Consider the following 20,489-nt stretch of genomic DNA (forward strand, 5'->3'; position numbering starts at 1 on the left):
TAGAGCATGCGGGGGGACACCCATTCCATTTGCCGACCTAGGAGGAGACCCGTTGCCGCCCGGGCGCGGGGTTCGGTGCCAGCGGGGGGGTCGAGGGGGGGGGGATGTGTGTGTGTGTGTGTGTTGCAGTTCGGCCTCGGGAGACAGGCATTAAGGACACAGCTCACGCACGCTTGCTGAAGTTAGCATTGCACCCAGGGGCGTGGGGACAAGCCCCAGCCCCAGCCCCAGCCCGCTGGTCCAGAGACAGGGCCGTCCAGAGACAGGAATGGGCTGGCCAGGACGGAGGACTGGTTGGAAGGAAGCTTAGAGGATGGGATTGCGGATGGGTGGGAAGTGCATGCCAGGGAGAGGGCTGTCCAGCAGATGACCCCCGCAGAAAGCAAGCCACTGAAAACTGCACGGTAGTGCAGAACGCGCAGAACAGCCCTGGCAAGAGATGGGGCCTGAGGCACAGGCCAGGGCTCGACCTTTTGGAGGCATCTTGTAAGCAGAGTCAAGAATGGCACGGAGCCGCTGAAGGGTCCCCACAGGACCGGGCACGGCTGGATTTGTGCTTTAGAACGCTCAGAATGCCCAGGGTGGCAGAATGAACTAGAGAGACCCGGAGGACAGCCAGACTGAAGCCTTTCAGTCGTCTAGAGGACAGTGAATGGTGGCCTGGACTAGCGGGGTGAGCACACAGTCCGGGGAGAGCCCCAGGAAGCAGCAAACCCTGGCACAGTGGGGGAGATGGGGAGACGGGGGGGGGGAGGGGGACAAGGGAGCGGGTGGCGACCAACATCTCAGATGACGGAGCAGGTGTGGCATTTACTTTAACTGGGAGTTGAAGAGGCTGGGTGCTGGATGGGAAGAAGCAGGCAAATCTGTGCCTAACTCCAGGGACCGGTGATGTTCGGGGTGAGGGGGGCAGAGTGGAGCTCACCTTCTGAGGCAAGCAATGGGAGGAACACCACAACCCAGAAGAGGCTTCTCCAGCCTCCGATCCTCAGTCCAGAGCCCTGCCTCTGGCAAATTACAGCCTTGGGGTCCGTGTCATCCTCTGTGCATGAAGCCCCTGCCAAGGATTCACACCCACGTTGTGTACCCACCGGAAATAAAAGGAAACACGATTTAAAATGTAAGTTTTATTAGGTAAAACTTAATTCCAGGAGTCCCTAAGTGGCTCAGTAGGCTAAGCACCTGGCTCTTGATTTCGGCTCAAGTTGATGTTAGGGTTTGAGACAGGAGCCCAATGGCAGGCTCCGCACTGGGCAGGGAGTCGGCTTAGGATTGCCTCTCTCCCTCTGCCCCTCCCCCTGCTCACAGAAATTCTCTAAGCTACATAAAATCTTAAAAAAACAAAAAAAGAGAAAAGAAAACTATAGGGGCGCCTGAGTGGCTCAGACAGTTAAGCGTCTGCCTTCGCATCAGGTCATGATCCCGGGGTCTTGGAATCGAGCCCAGCAGGGAGCCTGCTTCTCCCTCTCCCTGCCGCTCCCCCTGCTTGAACTCTCTCTAGTAAAAAAATATGAAAAAAAACAACTATAAATATAGAAAAAAATGTAATGATATATTATCTATACTTCTGATAAATACGACATAAGGTCAAATCATTAAGTTACTCCTACTTACATAGGGGAGCCTCAGTCACAGGCAGAGTGTTCCAGGTCATGGGGACATCCCAGATCTCTGAGATTTAGCAGTTGATCAGTGCAGAAAAACGGCCTCCCGCCTCAGTGCCTGGGGAAAGGGCTGCGCAATGTGAGTGCAGCCAGCAGTCCCGGCTCCCGGCCCAACCAGCTCAGGACTCGCTGGGATCCACGTAGATCCTGCCCACCTCTGCTGCCTTGGCCACAGGCAGTCCCCACAGCTGGTCTGGCCCCGCAGGAAACACTCCTGCTGGCATGTAGAACTGACCTCCCCATTGCAAACTACCTGTACAATCTATATAGAAAATGTGCACAGCCCCACCAGGGATTCCAGAAGTTTCCAGTAAGATGCAAACGGGGAAAGGAGGTCAGATCACGTCCATTCAGGATCCGGCTTAACGGCATGATCCCGAGCCAAAAGTTTAATCCGCGGTCTCCGAACGTCTGACCAGGATGCCTTCGGCAACTAACCCGTTTATAATATTTTCCAAGTACATGTGTAGCTGCATCTTATGGAGGGCAGCGAAGAGTTTAAAAACAGAGGCTTCCCTTCCCAACTGGATTCTCCACCTAAGCAGCATCTGGTGATGCTGCTCCATCAAATTGCCGGGGTTTTGGCATTCGCAAATGTCAATGTCATGGTCCTGCCGCCCGATAAACCTCATAAATGTTTTCCAGTGTTTATCAGAAATCCTTTTTTCAAATTCATAGTAGATCCTGTCTGAAAAAAAAGTAAAAGCAGAAAGGAGGACTGTTTACGTTTCTGGGAGGACCGTGTGGCCCCTGCTGTCACAGCTCCCCAGGGATAGGTCCCAAGTGTCGCCAGCGTGCCCCAGGGCTGGGCGCCAACCAGCACGCCAAACCAGCACGCCACACCCAGGAGGTGGGAGGTCCTGTGGGACCCCGCCGATGTCCCAGAAATCGGGTCCAGGGGCCGGGAGACCGAGGTGGGGCCAAGGCTCTTGCCCTGCCTGTGGCTCATTACTGGAGCCTGGGAGATGGAGCCAAAGATCCGGGGAAGTCGGGAACTGCATGGGATCCCCAGTCTGCTGCAGGTCACCTGCCCTTTTGCTGTCCCTCGACACCCAGAGAGAGGCTGTAAGACGCACAAGACTGAGAAGGCCTCCAGCTGTCAGCTGGGGACCGTGGCTAGGATCTGAGACCGGAGGCAGGTTCTGTAACCTCGCCGGGTTTCAGACTACCGTTTCTTTAAACCAATCCAGAGGAGTGGTCTTGCAGAGCTGTTAGCGAAGATGAGATGTAAAAAAGCACCTGTCATGTAGCAGGTCCCAAAAACCCTCCCTGAACGCCTGAGACAGCACAGAGTCCTAGCCAAGAGCGGGCCTGCTCGTCGAGGCTGCAACAAGTATTCCTACCCCCCCTTCATTTCTCCTTCAAAACATGAACGCATCTTCCAATCAAAGCGGTAGTCAAAGCCGATGAATCCCACAAAACTCATGTTTGACAAATGATGTGTCCCCTGATGTCACTCCTGAGCGCGCAATAGTGCACCCCAAGGGGACAGATGGTGCCCGCGGCTGGACACAGGCAAGTGTCCCCCTCTCAGAAACAAGGACACCAGGCCTTGGCATTCAGACCAAACAAGATGAAACCTTAACAGCATCTAGAAATGAGGGATGCAGATTACATACCTTCATTGGATGTATCTGTTACAAAATACTTAGTTTCATATTCCTGAGGAGAGAAGAAAACAACGTTGGTGCAGGAGAAGGAAGAATCGGTGTGGCTGAAGCCCAACCACAATCTGGTTGGAGGGAGCAGCAGGGTGAGGGCATGGGGCCTCTATGGACGGGCAAAGGCCTTCAGGGAATCAGTCCCGCACAGGGGGCCGAGAGTTCACAGCCCACGTGTGTCCTCCGGGGCTCGCTGCCCCAGGACACGGCCGGGGCCCAGGGGCGGCCCAGTGGCCCGTGCTCGGGTGGGCAGGCGGGCAGGTACCCGCTGAGCTGTGTCACCTGGGGATACCCAGCTCTGCTCCAGGGAATACGAACGGACAGCACTCCTGTCCACAGAAATGCACAGGGAACGCGAGACGGGACTCCAGAGAGGCTCCGAGCGGAGGCCAGAGCCAACACCGAGTGCCCGAGAGCGGCAGCCCCAACGCCCGCTTCTCCTGCGCATGAGGTCAGGCCGCCGGCTGCAGGCCCGAGGGCCGCGCCTTCAGCCCCCAGCTCTGCCTCCCGCCCGCGGCTGGCCCCCCACGGGACTCCCCGCTCTGGGCAGGGGCTGCTCGGCCATAACATGGGGCAAGAACGGGCTGAGAGGGACCCCCGGCCTCCTGCTGAGATGGGCAAGGGTCCTAACGGCTCTACTGACTCGTCTCCGAGCCGGCAGGGAACCTGAACAACATCAGGGCCTCTCCCCCTGCAGTGCTGCCTACGGACACTCGGCCCAGGAACCCAGTCTCCACGGAGGAGCTGGCATCCTCCACGCCCACTCCAGGGGACCCCAGGGGCCACGGCGATCGGAACAGGAGCCGCGTGATCTCCTCCCTGGGACCCTGGCCCTCAAATCCTCGCCTGGGCCCTGCCTTCAGGATTCACACACGGGGCCCTGTCATTCCCCAAACCCTGGCTCTGTCCCTTCGATGCACATGCTGTCCCCGCTTCCGGAAGAGCCCTACTCCCCTGAGCCACGGAGCGGGTGTCTGCTCCTCTCGTCAAACTCAGGTGTCGACCGCAGGACGGGCTGCGCAGCCCCGCAACAGAGGATGGGGACCATTGCCGTCCCGCGAGCGAGCCCGACCCCACGGCCCATCCAGGGGCGCAGTGTGCGCTCGCCCCTCCCCCTGCCGCCCCGGCTGCACAGAGGCCATGCCCGGCACGCAGGACTTGCTGGCCGAGGCCCGCTGGGCCCATCTGAGACCCGCTCGCGCTCCGGAGCTGTGGTGTCCAGCACGTCCCAGCCTCGGGCCCTGGACTAGGACGCTCCGAGCCTCGGCGCCCTCCTCGGTGTCACAGCCCCTTCGGACAGCAGGTGGCCCCGGGCTCCTGTGCGCTGAATCGTAGCCCCACACGCTGAGTCCCAACCTCTCAACGTGACTAGTTAGGAATGGGGTCCAGGCGGACAACAGTCCTGTCGAGGTCGTGAGGGTCAGCCTCACTCCATCCTGACTGGCGTCCTCAGGCAAAGGGGAAATCTGGACATGGACTCGTACACAGGGACACACCCCGTGAGGACGGACGCAGAGCTTGGGGCGACGCTTCCGCAAGCCCCGGAGCGCGAAGCCAGCCAGATGCGAGCAGCCGCCGGGGGAGAGGCCTGGCCCGCTGGTCCCTCGCAGGCTCCCACACCTCCATCTGGACCGCAAGCCTCCAGGACGCGGAGACAGCACACAGCCCGCTGCAGAAGCCGCCCCGGGAAACGCGCACAGGAGCCGTGCAGAGCGCGCGCGTTAGCCCTGAGCACGGACTCCGCGCACAGTGAGCGCCAAGCAAGCAGAGGCTCTCGCTCCTCGGACCCCCCAGACGGCTCACCCACCTGCTCCAGGGTCCTGAGGGAAGGGGCCGCCTCGGGCCGGTCCTGCGGCCCGGGGGCGGCCGGGGCTGCCGTCGGTAGCGCCTGCTCTGGGGCCGCGGGGCTCCCCCCGAGCACCACCCGCGCCAGCTCGGCGCCCTCCTCCGGCTCCTCGGAGGGGCCTGCGTGGGGCCCGGCCTCGGGCTGCACGGCTGAGCCCCCCTCCTCCAGCGTGCGACAAGACGAGGACGTTTCTGTGGCAGGGGCTGGCCCGTCGCTCTCAGGATTCAGGGGCAGCAGCGACTCACTCTGCTGATGGCCAATCTGTGAGTAAAGGACGAAACCGTGTCTTTTGGTCACGGAAGCCTGCGGCACAGGTGCTTCCCAAGCCACGACTCTGGGGGGAGAAATACCGGGTAATTCCTACCAAATGGCAGACTGTTTCGTGAGGACTGTATTTGTCTGGTGACCTGCGCAACTAGCGGGGAGCTCAGGTGACCGGTAGCAATTACTAGCAATAAAGCATCTCTTTGTCTTTTAAGCAGACTCCCGCCCAGCGTGGCGCCCAATGGCGGGCTTGAACTCACGACCCCGAGTGCAAGACCTGACATGAGATCGAGAGCCGGAGGCTTAACCGACGGGCACCCCCAGGCGCCTGGGCACTACAGCATCATCGATTACGGAGGGTGTGACCCTGGTTTGGACACAGAACGCTACTGCACACTTAACAGTCTACGCTGGTGTGAGCACAACTTCTGCACACACCAGGGAAGTGAGCAATCCACGTGACTGGCTCCGTCGCGTTACGTGCTTTACAGCTGTGGGGTGGGACCACCTCCCCGCACCGCGCGCGCCGCCCGTGGGTCCGCAGCCGGAGCTCTGCGCCCGCACGAAGCACCTGACTGCGGGAGTTCACACTGCAGGAACGTGAGCCCTACACCAGCGGTGAGCGTGCGCGGAGAGGCCGACTCAGACGCACGGACGCAGGGAGAGAGGCAGACACGGGCTGACACCTCAGCCCTACAACAACTGGGGTCTCCAGCCCGGGGGGGCAGGCAGAAAGGACCCTCCCAAGCGCCTCTGACAGAGCCCCCCCTTCCCGCCGCCCCTCCCTGATGCCAGACTCTGCCCGCACACTTGCAGGCCACGAGCTCTATTGCTTCGTGCTCCCCAGCGGACACCGAATGTTTCGGCAGCCCTGGGACGCTCTCGCACACCCCTCTGCCCCTCTGAGCCTCGTTTTCCACCCCGCCCTAGACCGACAGAATCTAAGTCTTCTTCCAGCACATTCTGGGGCTCCGATAAGCAGGCACACGCGAGGCTGGAAAGCAGGGGCTCCCGTGCGCCCACCGCTCACCCACCCCGGGTGGCTTTTGGGACTCGGCTGCCACCAAAGCCTGGTGCCACCGTTAGGGAAACCGCAGGACAATACTTACAGCGCTGTCAGGTCCGTCCAGCCTTCCTGAAGACCAAGAAGAAGAGAAAGATCAGAACTGAAATCGGAGCAATGACTTCTACGAGGGAAGAAACTGCTCTGAATTCACGACAAAGCGTCCTTACCTTTCCAGAAGCTGAAGAACCAGTGGTGAGGCCACACACCTGCAAGGAGCAAGGAGGGGAGCGTCCTCGGGGCTCTGCCGCACCCAGCTCCCTGCCTCCCTCCGGGCGCCCCCACGCTGACGCAGCGCCCGTCTCTCCCTGCCCCATGGCCCACAGCACCCCGGACGCGACGTCTCCAGCCAGCTGACCGGAGATTCGGGTCTTAAGACCTGCGTGCGGGGAGCAGGCGAAGAGCTCCGAGCTCAGACACGAGAAGGACAAAATCAAGACAGCTGTGCTTTCACAGCAAAAGCCTCCTGGGGGACCCCCAACCCAGGGGGTCCACTTCGGAGCTCCTGATGGGGACTCGGAGCTGGTCCTCCAGGTCTGACCTGACCCTAATTTACCTTTCTTCTTATAGCAGTACGTGACAAGGAAGATAGCAATGATGAGGACGATGCCCAAGACGATGAAGAATAAAACAAGCCCACGGACGGACACATCCTTGGGTAATTCTTTTCCTGGAAGGAAACGAAACAGAGAATGGTGGAGCAGGGTCAGGCTCACGTTCCTCGCCCAAGTGACGAGTACAAAAAATCCTCGCTCCGGGAGGCAAGGAGGCACTGTGGTCTCCCCCGGCCCCAAGCCCTCTCTCCCGCTAATCATGGTCGTGAACGGCCCTAGTGGCAGGCAGGAGAGGCTCATGGTTCCCGTGTCATAGACGAGGACCCGGGGTCCTGCTCAGGTGGCTGGAAGGAGGAGGTCTGCACGGCCAGGGGAGCGGAGGGAGGTCCTGGTTTCCCGGGACCCGGCTCTGCATTTCCACATGCACCAGCAGGAGGCAGAGCATGGCCAGTCCTGGCTGCAGCAAGGCCCTCCCACGGTGGCCCGAGGGACAGGCAGGTCCACCCCGAGGGGACACCTGCTGTAACCACTGTGGTGACATCACAGCACCGACAGGACACACGGACACGGGGGCAGGACAGCCCCATTACACCCGGATGGTCAGCCACCAGGATGTCATCGGCGTCGGCAGCCGGGACCGGGAGGGATGGACGACAGGGCAGATCTCTCACATGGTGCCAAGTCTGACTCCGAGATTTTCTTTATGCTCTGATTAGGCCCTTCCTAATTTGTTCTTCTATCTTTGGTGTTAAAGTATCCGTTGAAAGTGCAAGTTACACGAACCAAAATCTTGTGGAAATCCACAAGACGGTGCTGCCCTGTAAAGGGACACCCCAACGTCCCAGAGCAGCCGGACGACCCGGACGCAGAGCCTCAGACGTCAAGGCCCGCAGTTAGGTGGACTTGGCCCAAGATGGGACAGAAGGACAGCCTCACACAGGGATGCTCGCTGTGCTGCCCCACCAAGGGACGCTGGCTACAGCTGGAAGGGACGGTCTTTGAAGGACACAATCCTGGGTCAGGTGTATGTGCAGATGGGAAAAACACACCGAACCTGGACCTCCTACCCCACACCCTGCCGGGTTCACTGCAGAACAAAATCAGGGAGGCAAACCCACACAGAACCCCTCGAGGCGAGCGAAGATTTCTCACACAGGACATACGAGTCCCAACCGTACGGGACACAGCGGTAAAAGGACCACATGAAAACGAAGGGCCGGTCCACCAAGACACCCTTACCGTCAGATAAGGAGACACGCCGAGGAGGAGATATTTGCAACACAAAGGGACTATCCGTGAATCTTGGAAGCCATCACCCACCTCTCCCAATACAGCTGACCTTTCAACAACACAGGTTTCAGCTGCCAGGGTCCAGGTACACGTGGAATTTCTTCAATACATACATTATAGAACCATCAACGTGTCTGCTCTTCCTTATGATCTCCTTATTACCGTTTTCTCTCTACTCTATGTTACCGTAACAATACAGCACGTGGGATACACGTAACACACAACAGAGCAGTCATTCAACTGCCCGGTCCCGCAGAGGCTTCATTCAACAGGACGCTATCAGTAGGTAAGATTTTGGGGGGATCAAGGGTTCTCTGGGGATATTCCCGTGCGCGGGGAACCGGCGCCCCTCGCCCCACGTTGTTCAGGGCTCCGCTCTAACTATCAAAGCTAAGAAAGCAACCCCGCCTAGGACTCAACAGTAGGCAAGAGTCTCCCAGAGACACTCAGCACAAGAGGCTCAAAGGCTTGGGGCCTCACCTCTGCTCTCGGCTGCTGCCCGCCTCAAAGCCTCGGGTACCAGCTGAGCGCCCCTGAAGGCAGCGACCTGGCCTGCTTTTGGGGATCCCATGAAAGGAGAGATGGAGGAGGTGCCGACTCACCGGGAGAAAACCGCGGGCCTCACGGAACCCAGCCGCTCCCCTCCCCTCCTGCTCCGCCGGGCGCGGGACGCCAGCAGCGAGCGTCCCTGTCGGCCCACGCAGCCCGGCACGGGAGCCTAGGACGCGAGCCACAGCGCGGCTCTGAGCCTTCCGTTTACTCAAGACAGGGCCGTGACCGTGGCCCATGGGCCAAACACAGCCCACTGCCCATTCCCGCAAGTCTGAATGGCACCCAGGCCTGCCAAGCCTAACGTCTTACCTTCACGGGGCAGGTCTGATGGCGTCCGGCTCTTACCTGGTGCCCCCGTACCAGCTTCTGGGTCACAGACTGTATCGTGTGTCACATTGCAGGGCTGAAGGACAGCGCCAGGACATCTGACAGAGGGAGGAAACCCGGAGCATTATTCCACCCTGCCTGGTACGGCCCCAAACATCCTTCGCACCACCCACAGGTCAGGGGTCACGAGAGCCCCGGCTCCCCGGATGCCCCGCCAGCCCTCGGGCTCTCACTGCCGGGCATCTCCCCGGCTGCCTGGCCCAAACCGGTTCACTGAGGAGTAAAGCTCTGTCCCATGCTCTGTGACATGTGGGGGGTGGGGCAGGGCCTCCCCCTGTTCCTGGATAGCACTGCGTGTGCTGGGAGGACGGGCCCTGCTGTAGCTGAAGAAAGAAGGTAGCCCAAAGGTGAAGCGCGTGCAAAAGGGGACGTGCAAGCGAATCCAGAGAAGCCAGAGGCTTGATCGAACCGGACCTCAAAGCGGTCCTCACTTTGGACTCGCAGGTCCAGGAAGCTACCGCTGGACACGGTCTGGGTCATGTCAGTTCACGACGTGCCGCACAAAGGAAAGGCGAGCTATCTCTTTAGGGGCTCCGCACTGTCGGCGTCCCCAGGAGGTCCTCCCCAGTCGGTGTCCACCCAGAACCTCGGGAGGGGGTTTGCAGAGATGCTCACGTGACGGATGCGGTCACGCCAGACTACGGCGGGCCTTCATCCACGACCGCTGTCCTTACAGGACGGAAGAGTGTATCGGGACAGAGAGAAGGCCGGGTGCAGACAGACAGACACAAGCACGCGAAGACGACCTCAAGCGGACAGAAGCAGAGGCAGGTAAGCCCAGGAGCCCCGAGGCGTGCCGGCACCATCGGAGGCTGGAAGAGGCGAGGCAGGGTCCTCCCCCAGGGTCTGCAGAGGGAGCTCGGCCCCGCTGACCCCTGGCTTCAGACTTCTGGTCTGCAGACTGTGAGAGAACACACCTCTGTTGGTTTTCTCACAACCACCCAGGTGTGGCCGTGTGTCAGCAGCCACAGGTCACTCACGGTGATGCGTTCACGCTGCTCTGCAGTCACTCCATCTGCCTACACCTCTCCTCCCCCGGAACCCTCGACGGCTCCCTCCTCCCTCCCTGGGCCTCTGCTCAAGAGGCCAGTCCCCCCCCCAAGCGCTCTGCCCCGCGTGGACTCGTCACTGCCCCCGTGTCTGCACCGTCTCCACCACGCTGGGCGCTTAGGGTCTGCTACCGTGAGCACAGGGGGGGCCCACACCCGCGCCCCCAGCACCTTCGACACCGGAAGCAATTCTCCACGCAGCTCGGTGAGTCGCAGAAGAAGCTCCCCGACGCGCACTGGCACTGCCGGTCGCGGGTCCGTGTGCACGCGGCCACCATCTCCTGGTCTGAACGGGGAGGGCTGAGGGTCAGCGCCGGGGGCAGGACCGTCCCCGCCCACACCGGGCTGCGCCCAGCACGGAACCCGGCCTCCCCTTCCCTTCTGTGCAGGGGCGGAGAGGGGCCAACAGCCAGACCTCACCCCTGCATCCCGGCCGAGGGGCCAGGGCCACCTGCTCAGAAGCCACCCCCATCGTTCCGTTCACCTCGTTCGCCCCACACAGAAGAGCACAGCGCCGCCAGGGATGCCGCGTGAGTGACACCTCAGAGAGAGAACGGTAGGCAGGGGGACCCCTCCTCCTCCAGCAATACCCACCCCTGCCTCTCTGCACTGAGTCGTAACATGAGGGAGGGGGAGTACGCTCTCTCTCTTCCTCCTGAGAGTTTTGACAATTGTCAGCTCCTTAGATTGCATGAAAATACCTGTTCCGATTTTTTTTTTTTAAATAAAAATTGTTACTTAAAATCTTCAGCGGGCCGCCTAGATGGCTCAGACGTTAAGCGTCTGTCTTGGGCTCAGGTCATGATCCCAGGGTCCTGAGATCGAGCCCCGCATCGGGGTCCCTGCTCAGCAGGAAGCCTGCTTCTCCCTCTCCCACTCCCCTTACTTGTGTTCCCTCTGTGTCTCTGTCAAATAAAACCTTTAAAAAAAATAAAGAAAATGAAATAAAATCTACAGCAGGATATCTTGGGAATCCACTGATTCTAAGAATCCTTTCACAGCGATCTGATATCCTTAAAACACAGAGTCTTCTTACTTATAATCTCGATTCTCTGCATAAGTAGACTTTCTTCAATGTTGTCTGTTCACATAAACAGAAATTTTATACATCCTTTCCTAGATTTTCTCAAAGTTTCTTATCTTTTCTTTGCTAATCCAAACAGTATCTTTTTAAAGAAGGACATCTTTTAAAACAACTTGATGCTCCTACATAGAAATAGAGAGAACCTTTTGTATATGACCCTTGCCCCGAGCGTCTCTAAGATCCTGACTCCCGGAAGGCTGATTCTTTAACCAGGTGCACCCACCATCATGATAAGAACACCCCGAGATCGGTACCCTGCAGCTCTGTCATTGTGTTCATCTGACATCATTCCGTTTGGGGCAACGCCGACAAGCTGAGGCCAGGCGGCTACATTTCCAAACCCCGAGATCCCACTGTGCCGGACTGCCGCGCACTTACCCGCCCGACACTGAGTGCACGGCTGGCAGCTGGTCTCCTCGTTTGGGTGGGAGAGGAAGCTTTCGGGTTCGCATGGGCTACATATCGTAACACCATGGTTTACCCCACAGTCCGCGCTGACATGAGAGCCTGAAAAGGAGGGAACACAGAGGTGAGGTGGGGGCCCAGAGCGGACCCGACCCCGAGGCCTCTACTGGAGGACCAGACCTCGCCACTATCTCCTTGGAACGTTCTGGACTGACACTTGGCCTCACGTGTCCCAGGAACTGGGGACCTGGTGCCCCACGGCTTTCAGCGACATCTTGGAACACGTGTCAGCAGGTGGTTTTGAGCATACACACTGGAGACTCCTGTGGCCGATAACGTCTGTGTGTCCGCCCCCTGCCCCCGGGGTGGGCTGACAGCTCCCGGCTCATCTACAGGGAACGCCGGAGGGCTCGAGACAGAGTCTCTGACCAGTCCCGGAGGAGCCCCCCGGTCTAGCGCTTGCCTCGGGCAAAGGCCGTAGCTGAGACAATCAGCCCTTGCTGGGAGGCGGCTGTCACACCCCGGACCTGCACACAGGCTGAGTTCACAAGGTTCCCAGTCGAAGCGCCCGGGGCTAATCCATGCCCACATGCCTGGTGCGTACAGAGCTGTGCTGGGAGCGTGTCAGGGGAGTGGGCCAGGTGGGGACCTTCAGTACCCGAAACGGGAGCCCTGCGGGCGCAGGGAGTGTGCGGGGCCGTGGGTGACGCCGGTGGCGATGGGTAGAGGGATGTGGCTGGCCCGCGCAAAGACGAGATCCGTGAAGGAACTCTCACGGACGGCGTGTGCACATCCGTCTGCGAGTGGAGATGAGGTACATGCTGTGGGGGGTGGGCAGAGCAGGCACCTGAGGCCTGCGGCCCCCTCCTGCTCTATGGGGTCATTCAGAGCATCCTCACGAAGGTGAGTAAGCCTCCGTGCACGTGCTGTGCCTGAGCACCGTGGTCGCCCCTGCCCCGCTAGGACCCTCCTCGCCAGGGGTCCGCAGTCACCCCAACGGGAGGACAGCTAGGAGCATCCGGCCTGGCCGTGCACCCCCATGTTGTCCTCCAGCCTGCTGAAGGACCTCCCTGAACAAAACAAGCCCACAACCCTGTTCACAGGAGAGGCCCCCCAGGGGGCCAAGATGGGGGGCTGGCTGCCAAGGAGCGGTCCACCCACCTGAGCCAGGGGGGGTCTCCCCGCCCAGCCTCCAGCTCTGTGTGCTCCAAGGGCCCACAGCCGCCCTTCTCCAGCCTGGGAGGGCCGCCCCTCAAGGCTCCAGAAGATGCCCTGGGACTCACCGGCAGGACACTGCTTGCAGCACCGGCTGAGACCCTCAGGCTTGTACTCATCGGGGCCGCACTCGGGCTCACCGCCTGGCAGGGGCACCTTCGATCCAAAAAAGGAGATGGGGGTCATCAAGAGAAGCCCCTGCTGCACACGGAGCCGCACACATCCTCCAGCGGGACACGTGCGAGCACACACGGGGACAGCCACCTGCCACCTCACGGGGGTGGGCTCTGTTGGGGGAGCCCATGTTGGGAACTTCCTACGGATCTCTGTGCTTTTGCACTTGGGATCCGGACCAGTGCTACTCCGGGGCAAAATGTTCTTTCGTTTCCCAAAACATGTGCTCAGGTCCACTCTTCCCATTGTTGCTGTCTAACCTGCTGGCCCGGCCAGGACTGAGTCGTCTGGGCCTGAATATTGCTTTTTTTGAAATGATTTATTTATTTATTTCAGAGAGAGTGCACGAGCAGGGGGATGCGTAGGAGGAGAGGGAGACAGAATCCCAAGCCGACTCCCCGCTGAGTGCTGAGCCCGACACGGCTTCGATCCCACGACTCGGAGACCGTGACCTGACCCAAAAGCAAGACTCGGACGCTCAAGGGACCGGGCCACCCAGGTGCCCCGACCATTTGCTTTTGTTCTAGTTCATCTGTTCAGCGACTACGTATTTATGTGTCAACAAAGCACATCATCTGCTGGCTGGGAACAGGGGATCTGAGTGTGTGCACCTGCCACCTGCGTGCACACACACTGGAGCCCCCTCGTGGTGTGGTCCTGACGTTTTACATCGTTACTGATTGTTTTCTGCTCGCTCTATTGGTGTTTGAGGTACAGTAAAAGCTCGACCAAGTTCATGGATGTCAGATTTCACCAGACAATTACGCCAGCTTCTGCTGTGTGTGCTGCGGCCGCTCGGGCAGATGCGTGCGATGTCATGACCGCTGCAGTTAAAGCCCTGCACCCCTGCCGTCCGCTGAATTCGGGTCTGCGAGCCGGCCCGCTCCGTGACACTCCTCCGTAACCCCGAAGCGGCTCCTCGCGGCAGCTCCCGGCACGCGCAGGACTGCAAGACTCTCTTGCCGGACTGTGCTGCTACCACTCCTCGCATCTCTAGCCGAGAAGGGCCTGCCGTCCACCTTCACCCCGTCTGCTTCCCGCCCAGCCGCGCTACTTCCTTTTAGGCAGAGCTCTGAAAACACCACCTCGCTAGACTTTCCCTTCTACGCCAACCCGATCATTCGGAAGCGAGTTCCACCTATTTGCAGGTGCTGGACCATCACCGTATTTACGTTTCCTCCTGCCATCTCATGTTGTGTTTTTAATATCCCACTTTCTCGGATTCTTTTTTGCCTGTTTTTCAGGCTTTCGCTTCCTTTATTCCTCGTCTCCACATCCCTTTTTTTCCCTTCCCACGGACACTGATGAGGTTCCATTTTTAGTTTCTAGTGGTTTAGGGTACATTGTAATTTGGGCGAAACATAAAGGAACAAAATCAGATTCAGGTGGGCTTCCCTCTGCCAACACCACAGTCATAACTGTTTCAGGCAAGAACGTATCAATGAACGCACGTTCGTGAACGAAAGCTCCTGCGAAAACAGAATATTTACACACTTTCAAAGGCAATGCCCCTGAAGATACTTGCTAATTACAGACGGAGAAAATATTATTAAGTTTACTGTGAAGACACCTGGCAAACACCACCTGAACTGTCAAAGTCAGCGTCGCCACGGAAGGAACAAATCGATGTCCTGTGTCATGTGTCTTTTGAGATGGTGCAGGTGAAAGGACACAAAGTCGCCTCTATGGTATTTTTCCCCAAAATGCCAAACTCACATTTATTCACAAAAAGCCAGCACACAGACCCAAACTGAGAAGCGTTCTACTAAACGATGGGTCAGTACTCTATAAGCGTGTGAAGATCATGGAAGAGAAGAAAGACTGAGAACAACTCAGCCTGAGGACAGGGGTGGGACAGCAGGGGACTTGAAGGGAGTCTGGGGACAGAAGGACAGCACCTGTTTCAACCTTTGCCCCATTCTGAGCATGGAGTGCAGACACCCTCCTCTAGAGGTCTGCAAGGTCACTACCAGTGCTCTTAGTCTGTGCTATTTTAGTTGGCGGGAGGTGTTTTTTTTTTTTTTTTTTTGAGGGTATCGTTTTTTCTTTTCTATCAGGCTAACATGCAGGGCACTCAAAAGTAACCGTCTGAAAGTGTAGAATACGGTGGCCTCCAGCCCACGGACGCTGTTGCACAACCATCTGGACTATTTCGGTAACTTAAAAAGTCCAAAGGTACTTCAAAATCAAACCTCAAAAATTAAACACCTTGTAAAAAAGAAAAAAATATCTCAAGAGGAAAGCGGCTTTCCTTCCTGGAACTCAGCCTGGTCAGTAACATAATGGAGGCCATTTCCTTCTGTCCGGATGAGGCTCACCGGCTCAGCCAGCAAGGGGACGCTTCAAGTGGCAAAAAACAGTAAAAAAAAAAGTCCTGTCCTGTGCCCCAGCCACTGTGGTGTCGGGGCCACCGGCCTCCGCCCCACCCCCACTCCGCCCCGAGTTCGGCCCAGTGTCGGCTCTGGGATGCCAGAACCCGGTGCTCCCACCCCCCAGCCAGAAGGAGTGGGGCTGGGAGGGTGGGTGGTCTCAGCTGTACGCTGGTGGCACGCTGGGGACCCTTCCTGTGTGCCCTGACCACCCAGGCCCAGGACAAGGGTGGGGCAAAATGTAAGCCCCCCCCCCCCACTCAGCAACCAAGATAAAACTACATGATCCAATAATTTAAAAACTGGAATCAGCAGACGGCTACCAGCTGTTGTGAGTACAGTTTTCCTGGAACCAGAGGACGAAGGGTTCCCCATGGTCCCACCGGAGGCCCACCTACCGGCAGCAATGCTCCCACCCCCATGGGGCTCACCCCAGCCAGAGGTCCCCCTGCTCTCCGCCCTCCCCTCAGGCCCCAAGGCCCCTCCAGCCCCTCACTTCTGTGTCAAGACATCCCTAAGGAATTGCAATGGCATGTGGGAACCACAGCCATCCAGCATTTGCACACCCCCAAGACTCCAGTGGGGAAGCCCTGAAGAGCCTGCGAGAAGCTTAACCCTTCAGTGAACAAGAACATGCCACCCATCTGAAGTGAGCATCTCCTTCCGGGCAACCCCAGCCTCACAGAGAGGAAGGTCCAGGAAGGGGTCCTGAGAACCCTGAGCCCAGCCCAGTGGGTATATTGCAACCACGCTGAGAAGAGAGGCATTTCCCCTGCACCTTCGAAGACAGGCTGGCAGGCAATTTCCAGAAGGTGCAGATTCCAAGTTCTCTCCGCCTTAAAGCTTCAGCATGTATGACAAGGAGCTGATGGAAGAACGGACCCTGACTAAGCACCAAGCAACACATTCTGATGCATGACCAAGTTTCATGGAATCAAAGGCTCTCTCTGCTTCTGCACAGCGAAGGAAACCATCGACAAAATGAAGTGGCAATCGACCGAACGAACGGGAGAAGATACTTGTGAACGACATACCCAACAAGGGCTTAACGTCCCAAACAGACAAAGAACTCATACAACTCCGTTAACAAAAAAAACAAACAACCAGCTTAAAACATGGGCACAGGACCCGAGTAGACATTTTCCAAAGACGACAGAGATGGCCAACAAACCCGTGAAAAGATGCTCAACATCACCCATCATCAGGGAAATGCAAATCAAAACCACAATGAGATTTCACCTGGCTCTTGTCAGAAGAGCTGGGATCAAAGAGACAAGAAATAGCCCAGTGTTGGGGTGAGGCTGTGGAGAAAAGGGAACCCTCCCGGACTGTTGGTGGGAGTACAGAGTAGCGCAGCTCCTCTGGAAAACGGGATGGAGGTTCGTCAAGAAAGTAAAAATAGAACTACCCCACGACCCAGCAATGCAACTTCTGGGATTAACCTCACCCATGTGAAAAGACATATACACCCCTGTGTTCCTGGAAGGATTATTTACAACAGCCTCGATATGAAAACAGCCAGAGAGTCCACGGTGATCGATGAACAGGTAAGGAAGATGGGGTATATATACACGGTGGAATATTCGCCACAAAAAACAATGAAATTCACAATAAAAAAGGAGAAAAAGAAAGAAAAGGCTCTCTGGGTCAAGTTTTTCAGTGCGTCAACGTGGTCTTGCAGACATCACCAGACATGCTTGACTACAGGACACAAAGAGTCCCCCCATCGAGGAATCTGGGAGCCACCAGCGTGGAAGGCGGAAATATGACGAGGACAGAGAAATCGACAAGCCATCGGACCTGGCTGATCTCATTCTGAACGTGCTCTGGAAAAATCTGCTTATGCACACCTGGCAAATACACGGGCAGAAACAGGCAGCCCCAGGGGCGGAGGGCACCTAGAAGAAGGTGTTAGGTAGGAATGCCCTCCGGTCAGGAAAACACCAAGACTGGACTGAACTCAGGAATTCGACAAACAACCTGAAACTGACACACAGACCGTATTTACAAAGCACTAAAATCAGGGACGCCTGGGGGGCACGGTCGGTTAAGCATCTGACTCTGGGTTCTGGCTCAGGTCAGGATCTCAAGGTTGTGAGATCAAGCCCTGTAATGGGCTCTGCGCTCAGCTCACAGAGTCTCTTGAATTCTTTCCCCCTCTGCTCTGCTCTCTCTCTCTCTCTAAAATAAATCAAGGGGCGCCTGGGTGGCTTAGTTGGTTAAGCATCTGCCTTCAATGCAGGTCATGTCCCTGGAGTTCCGGGATCCAGCCCCCCACTGGGCTCCCTGCTCAGCACGGAGGCTGCTTCTCCCTCTTCTCCACCCCTGCTCCTGCTGTCTCTCTCAGATAAATAAACAAAATCTTAAAAAACAAATAAAGAAATAAAATCTGGGGTGCCTCGGTGGCTCAGTGGGTTAAGCCTCTGACTTTGGCTCAGGTTATGATTCCAAGGTCTGGGATCCAGTGCCACGTGGGGCTCCCCCCTCAGAGGGAAGTCTGCTTCTCCCTCCCCCTCTGCCCCTCCCCCTACTCATGCCCGCGCCCCTGCTCTCTCTCTCTCCAATACATAAATAAAATCTTTAAAAAAATAAATAAAATCTTTTTTTAAGTTTAAATAACAGTATGGAGGTTCCTCAAGAAGTTAAAAATAAACCTACCCTACACCCAGCAATTGCACTAATATTTACCCAAAAGACACAAAAGTAGTGATCCAAAGGGGCACCGGCCCCCAGTGTTTATAGCAGCAATGTCCACAATAGCCAAACTATGCGAAGAGCCCAGATGTCCATCAACAGATAAATGGAGAGAGATGATGTGGTATATGTACAATGAAAATTACTGAGCCATCAAAAATAAAAGAAAAGAAAGAAATCTTGCCATTTACATCGACACGGATGGAACTAGAGGATATTATGCTAAGTGAAATAAGTCAATCAGAGAAAGACAACGATCATATGATCTCACTCATATGTGGAATTTAAGAAACAACAGAGAGGATCCTAGGGGAAGGGAGGGAAAGATAAAACGAAATCAGAGAGGGAGACAAAGCATAAGAGACTCTTCACTCTAGGAAACACACTGAGGGCTGCTGGACTGGATGGGGGTGGGGGGCTGGGTGATGGGCATCAAGGAGGGCAGGAGATGTGATGAGCACTGGGTGTGATACGCAACGCATGAGTCACTGAACTCCACCTCTGAAACGGTAATATACGTTAATTAATTGAATTTAAATAAAATTAAATTAAAATTAAAAATCAAGAAATGAAAATAAAAGCACTAAAATCAGAAAGGACATCCTTTTCAGGGGAGAAACACAGCAACGCTGTAGCCAAACCGGCTTCCAGGAAACTCAGCAGATCGCTGGGTGTGGAGAGCCTGGGCCTCCTGTCCCCCTCCGGCAGAGAGAGGACGACGCAGCCCCCAGCCCCCAGCCCCCAGCCCGACTGCGGACTTCGAGCCCCTCGGGGGAGCGGCGAACGCAAACCTGCACACTGCGGTTTGAGGCTAACGCTCCGGGGCCCCGCAATCCGATCCTCTGAGCTTGCGGTGTCCGGATACGTTACCAAGTATGATCACGGGTCCCAATGCAATGCCACAATCTCGGCCCCAACCCATTTCTGCGCGAACGTGGGATGGCCGGTAACACAGCCCCAGTGATTTACAGCAGATTAAAGACGACGCTTCCCGCGGGAACTCGCGCAGCCTCCCTCCCGTCCCCGTGCCGGCCGGGCGCCCCGCCAGCCCCGGGCTCCGTCCGCCCCGAGGGAGCGCGCGCGGCCTGCCGGGCCTGCCCCGGGACCCTTCCCCGCCCGCGGCAGGCTTGTCCGGGCACGCAGGGTCTCCGGGACCGCTCCGCGCGCCTCGGCCGCCCCGCCCGCTCCGGCTCCCAAACCCTGCGCCGCCCCCACTCTACCCGCCGCGCCGGGCCCCCCACCTGGGCCAGCACCCCCACCCTTCCGCCCCCGCTTCAGGGCCCTTCCCTGCCCGCTGCCGCGCCTCTCCCACTGCTCCGCGCGCGGGCCCAGCCGCTGCACGCCCCCTCCGCGCCCCCTCCCCGGCCCCCCCGGCCCCAGGCCGCCCCCGCAGCCCCGCCCCGCTCACCGCGGCTCCGCGAATTAGCGGCAGGGCGCACAGCCCCAGGGCGCACAGCCCCAGGGCGCACAGCGCGTTCTCCCCTCCGCCCATCGCCGCGCCGCGGACCACACAGCCGACGGCCGCTTCAGCCGGCTCTATTTGTAGGGCGCCCGACGCCGCGGGGCCGGGGCGGGGCCCAAGGGGGCGGAGCCCGGCAGGAATGTCACTCGCGCGAGCCGGCCTACCTATCCGAGCGCCGCGCTCCTGGTGGGCGGAGCCTCGCCTCCCACGCGCTGCCTTACAGGGCGGGCGAGGACGTAGACGGAGGCGGTGACGTCATCTCTAAGCGCCGGCCGTGGGCTCCGAGCCAGAATCCCGGTGCGGGACGGAGCCGCCGCCTCTTCTGGGCCCGCCCTCAGCGGGGCTCCTCCTTCTGCCGCTGCCCCGCCGCCCCCTCGTGCGCGCTCTCTTACTTATTAATTTGCGAGAGGGAGCGAGCACCCATGAGCAGGGGGAGCGGGGAGCCGACGACGACGTGGGGAGGGGGCGGCTCGTGTTTCAGGGGCACAGAGCTTCGGTTCGGGAAGATGGAAAGTTCTGGAGTCGGACGGTGGGGATGGGTGTGCGACCGCACAGCTGCCCTTAAGGCTGCGCAGCTGGGCACCCGACACTGGGTCAGATGGAAAATGTGACGCGTTTTACCGCAATAAAAGCAGAGTCATTAGAAACCCCGCCCGGAGCAGATGTGCGGCAGTGCGATGTCCGGCGCAGCCGGGGCCGGGCGGCAGGGTCCTCGTCTCGGGTGAGGAAGGGTGCGTGTCGCGGACACACCAGGCT

General features: G+C 58.2%; 1 protein-coding gene across 1 annotated transcript; it reads right to left on the reverse strand.

Annotated features, from left to right (window-relative positions):
- Positions 1–2,201: 2,201 nt before the first annotated feature.
- LOC116629261 (tumor necrosis factor receptor superfamily member 1A-like) lies at positions 2,202–19,827 on the reverse strand (the record flags this gene model as incomplete). Its single annotated transcript, XM_032399562.1, has 12 exons — positions 19,680–19,827; positions 13,103–13,190; positions 11,793–11,921; positions 10,502–10,616; positions 9,204–9,319; positions 8,823–8,894; positions 7,055–7,168; positions 6,669–6,707; positions 6,545–6,570; positions 5,133–5,432; positions 3,284–3,326; positions 2,202–2,352 (listed from the first exon to the last, which is right to left on the reverse strand). Coding segments are annotated over exons 1-12 (1,277 nt in total), but the record flags the coding sequence as incomplete, so codon positions are not given.
- Between the last annotated feature and the right edge of the window lie 662 nt (positions 19,828–20,489).

The sequence above is a fragment of the Phoca vitulina genome, unplaced genomic scaffold (genome assembly GCF_004348235.1).
Source record: "Phoca vitulina isolate PV1807 unplaced genomic scaffold, GSC_HSeal_1.0 scaffold484, whole genome shotgun sequence".
Taxonomy (NCBI): Eukaryota; Metazoa; Chordata; class Mammalia; order Carnivora; family Phocidae; genus Phoca; species Phoca vitulina.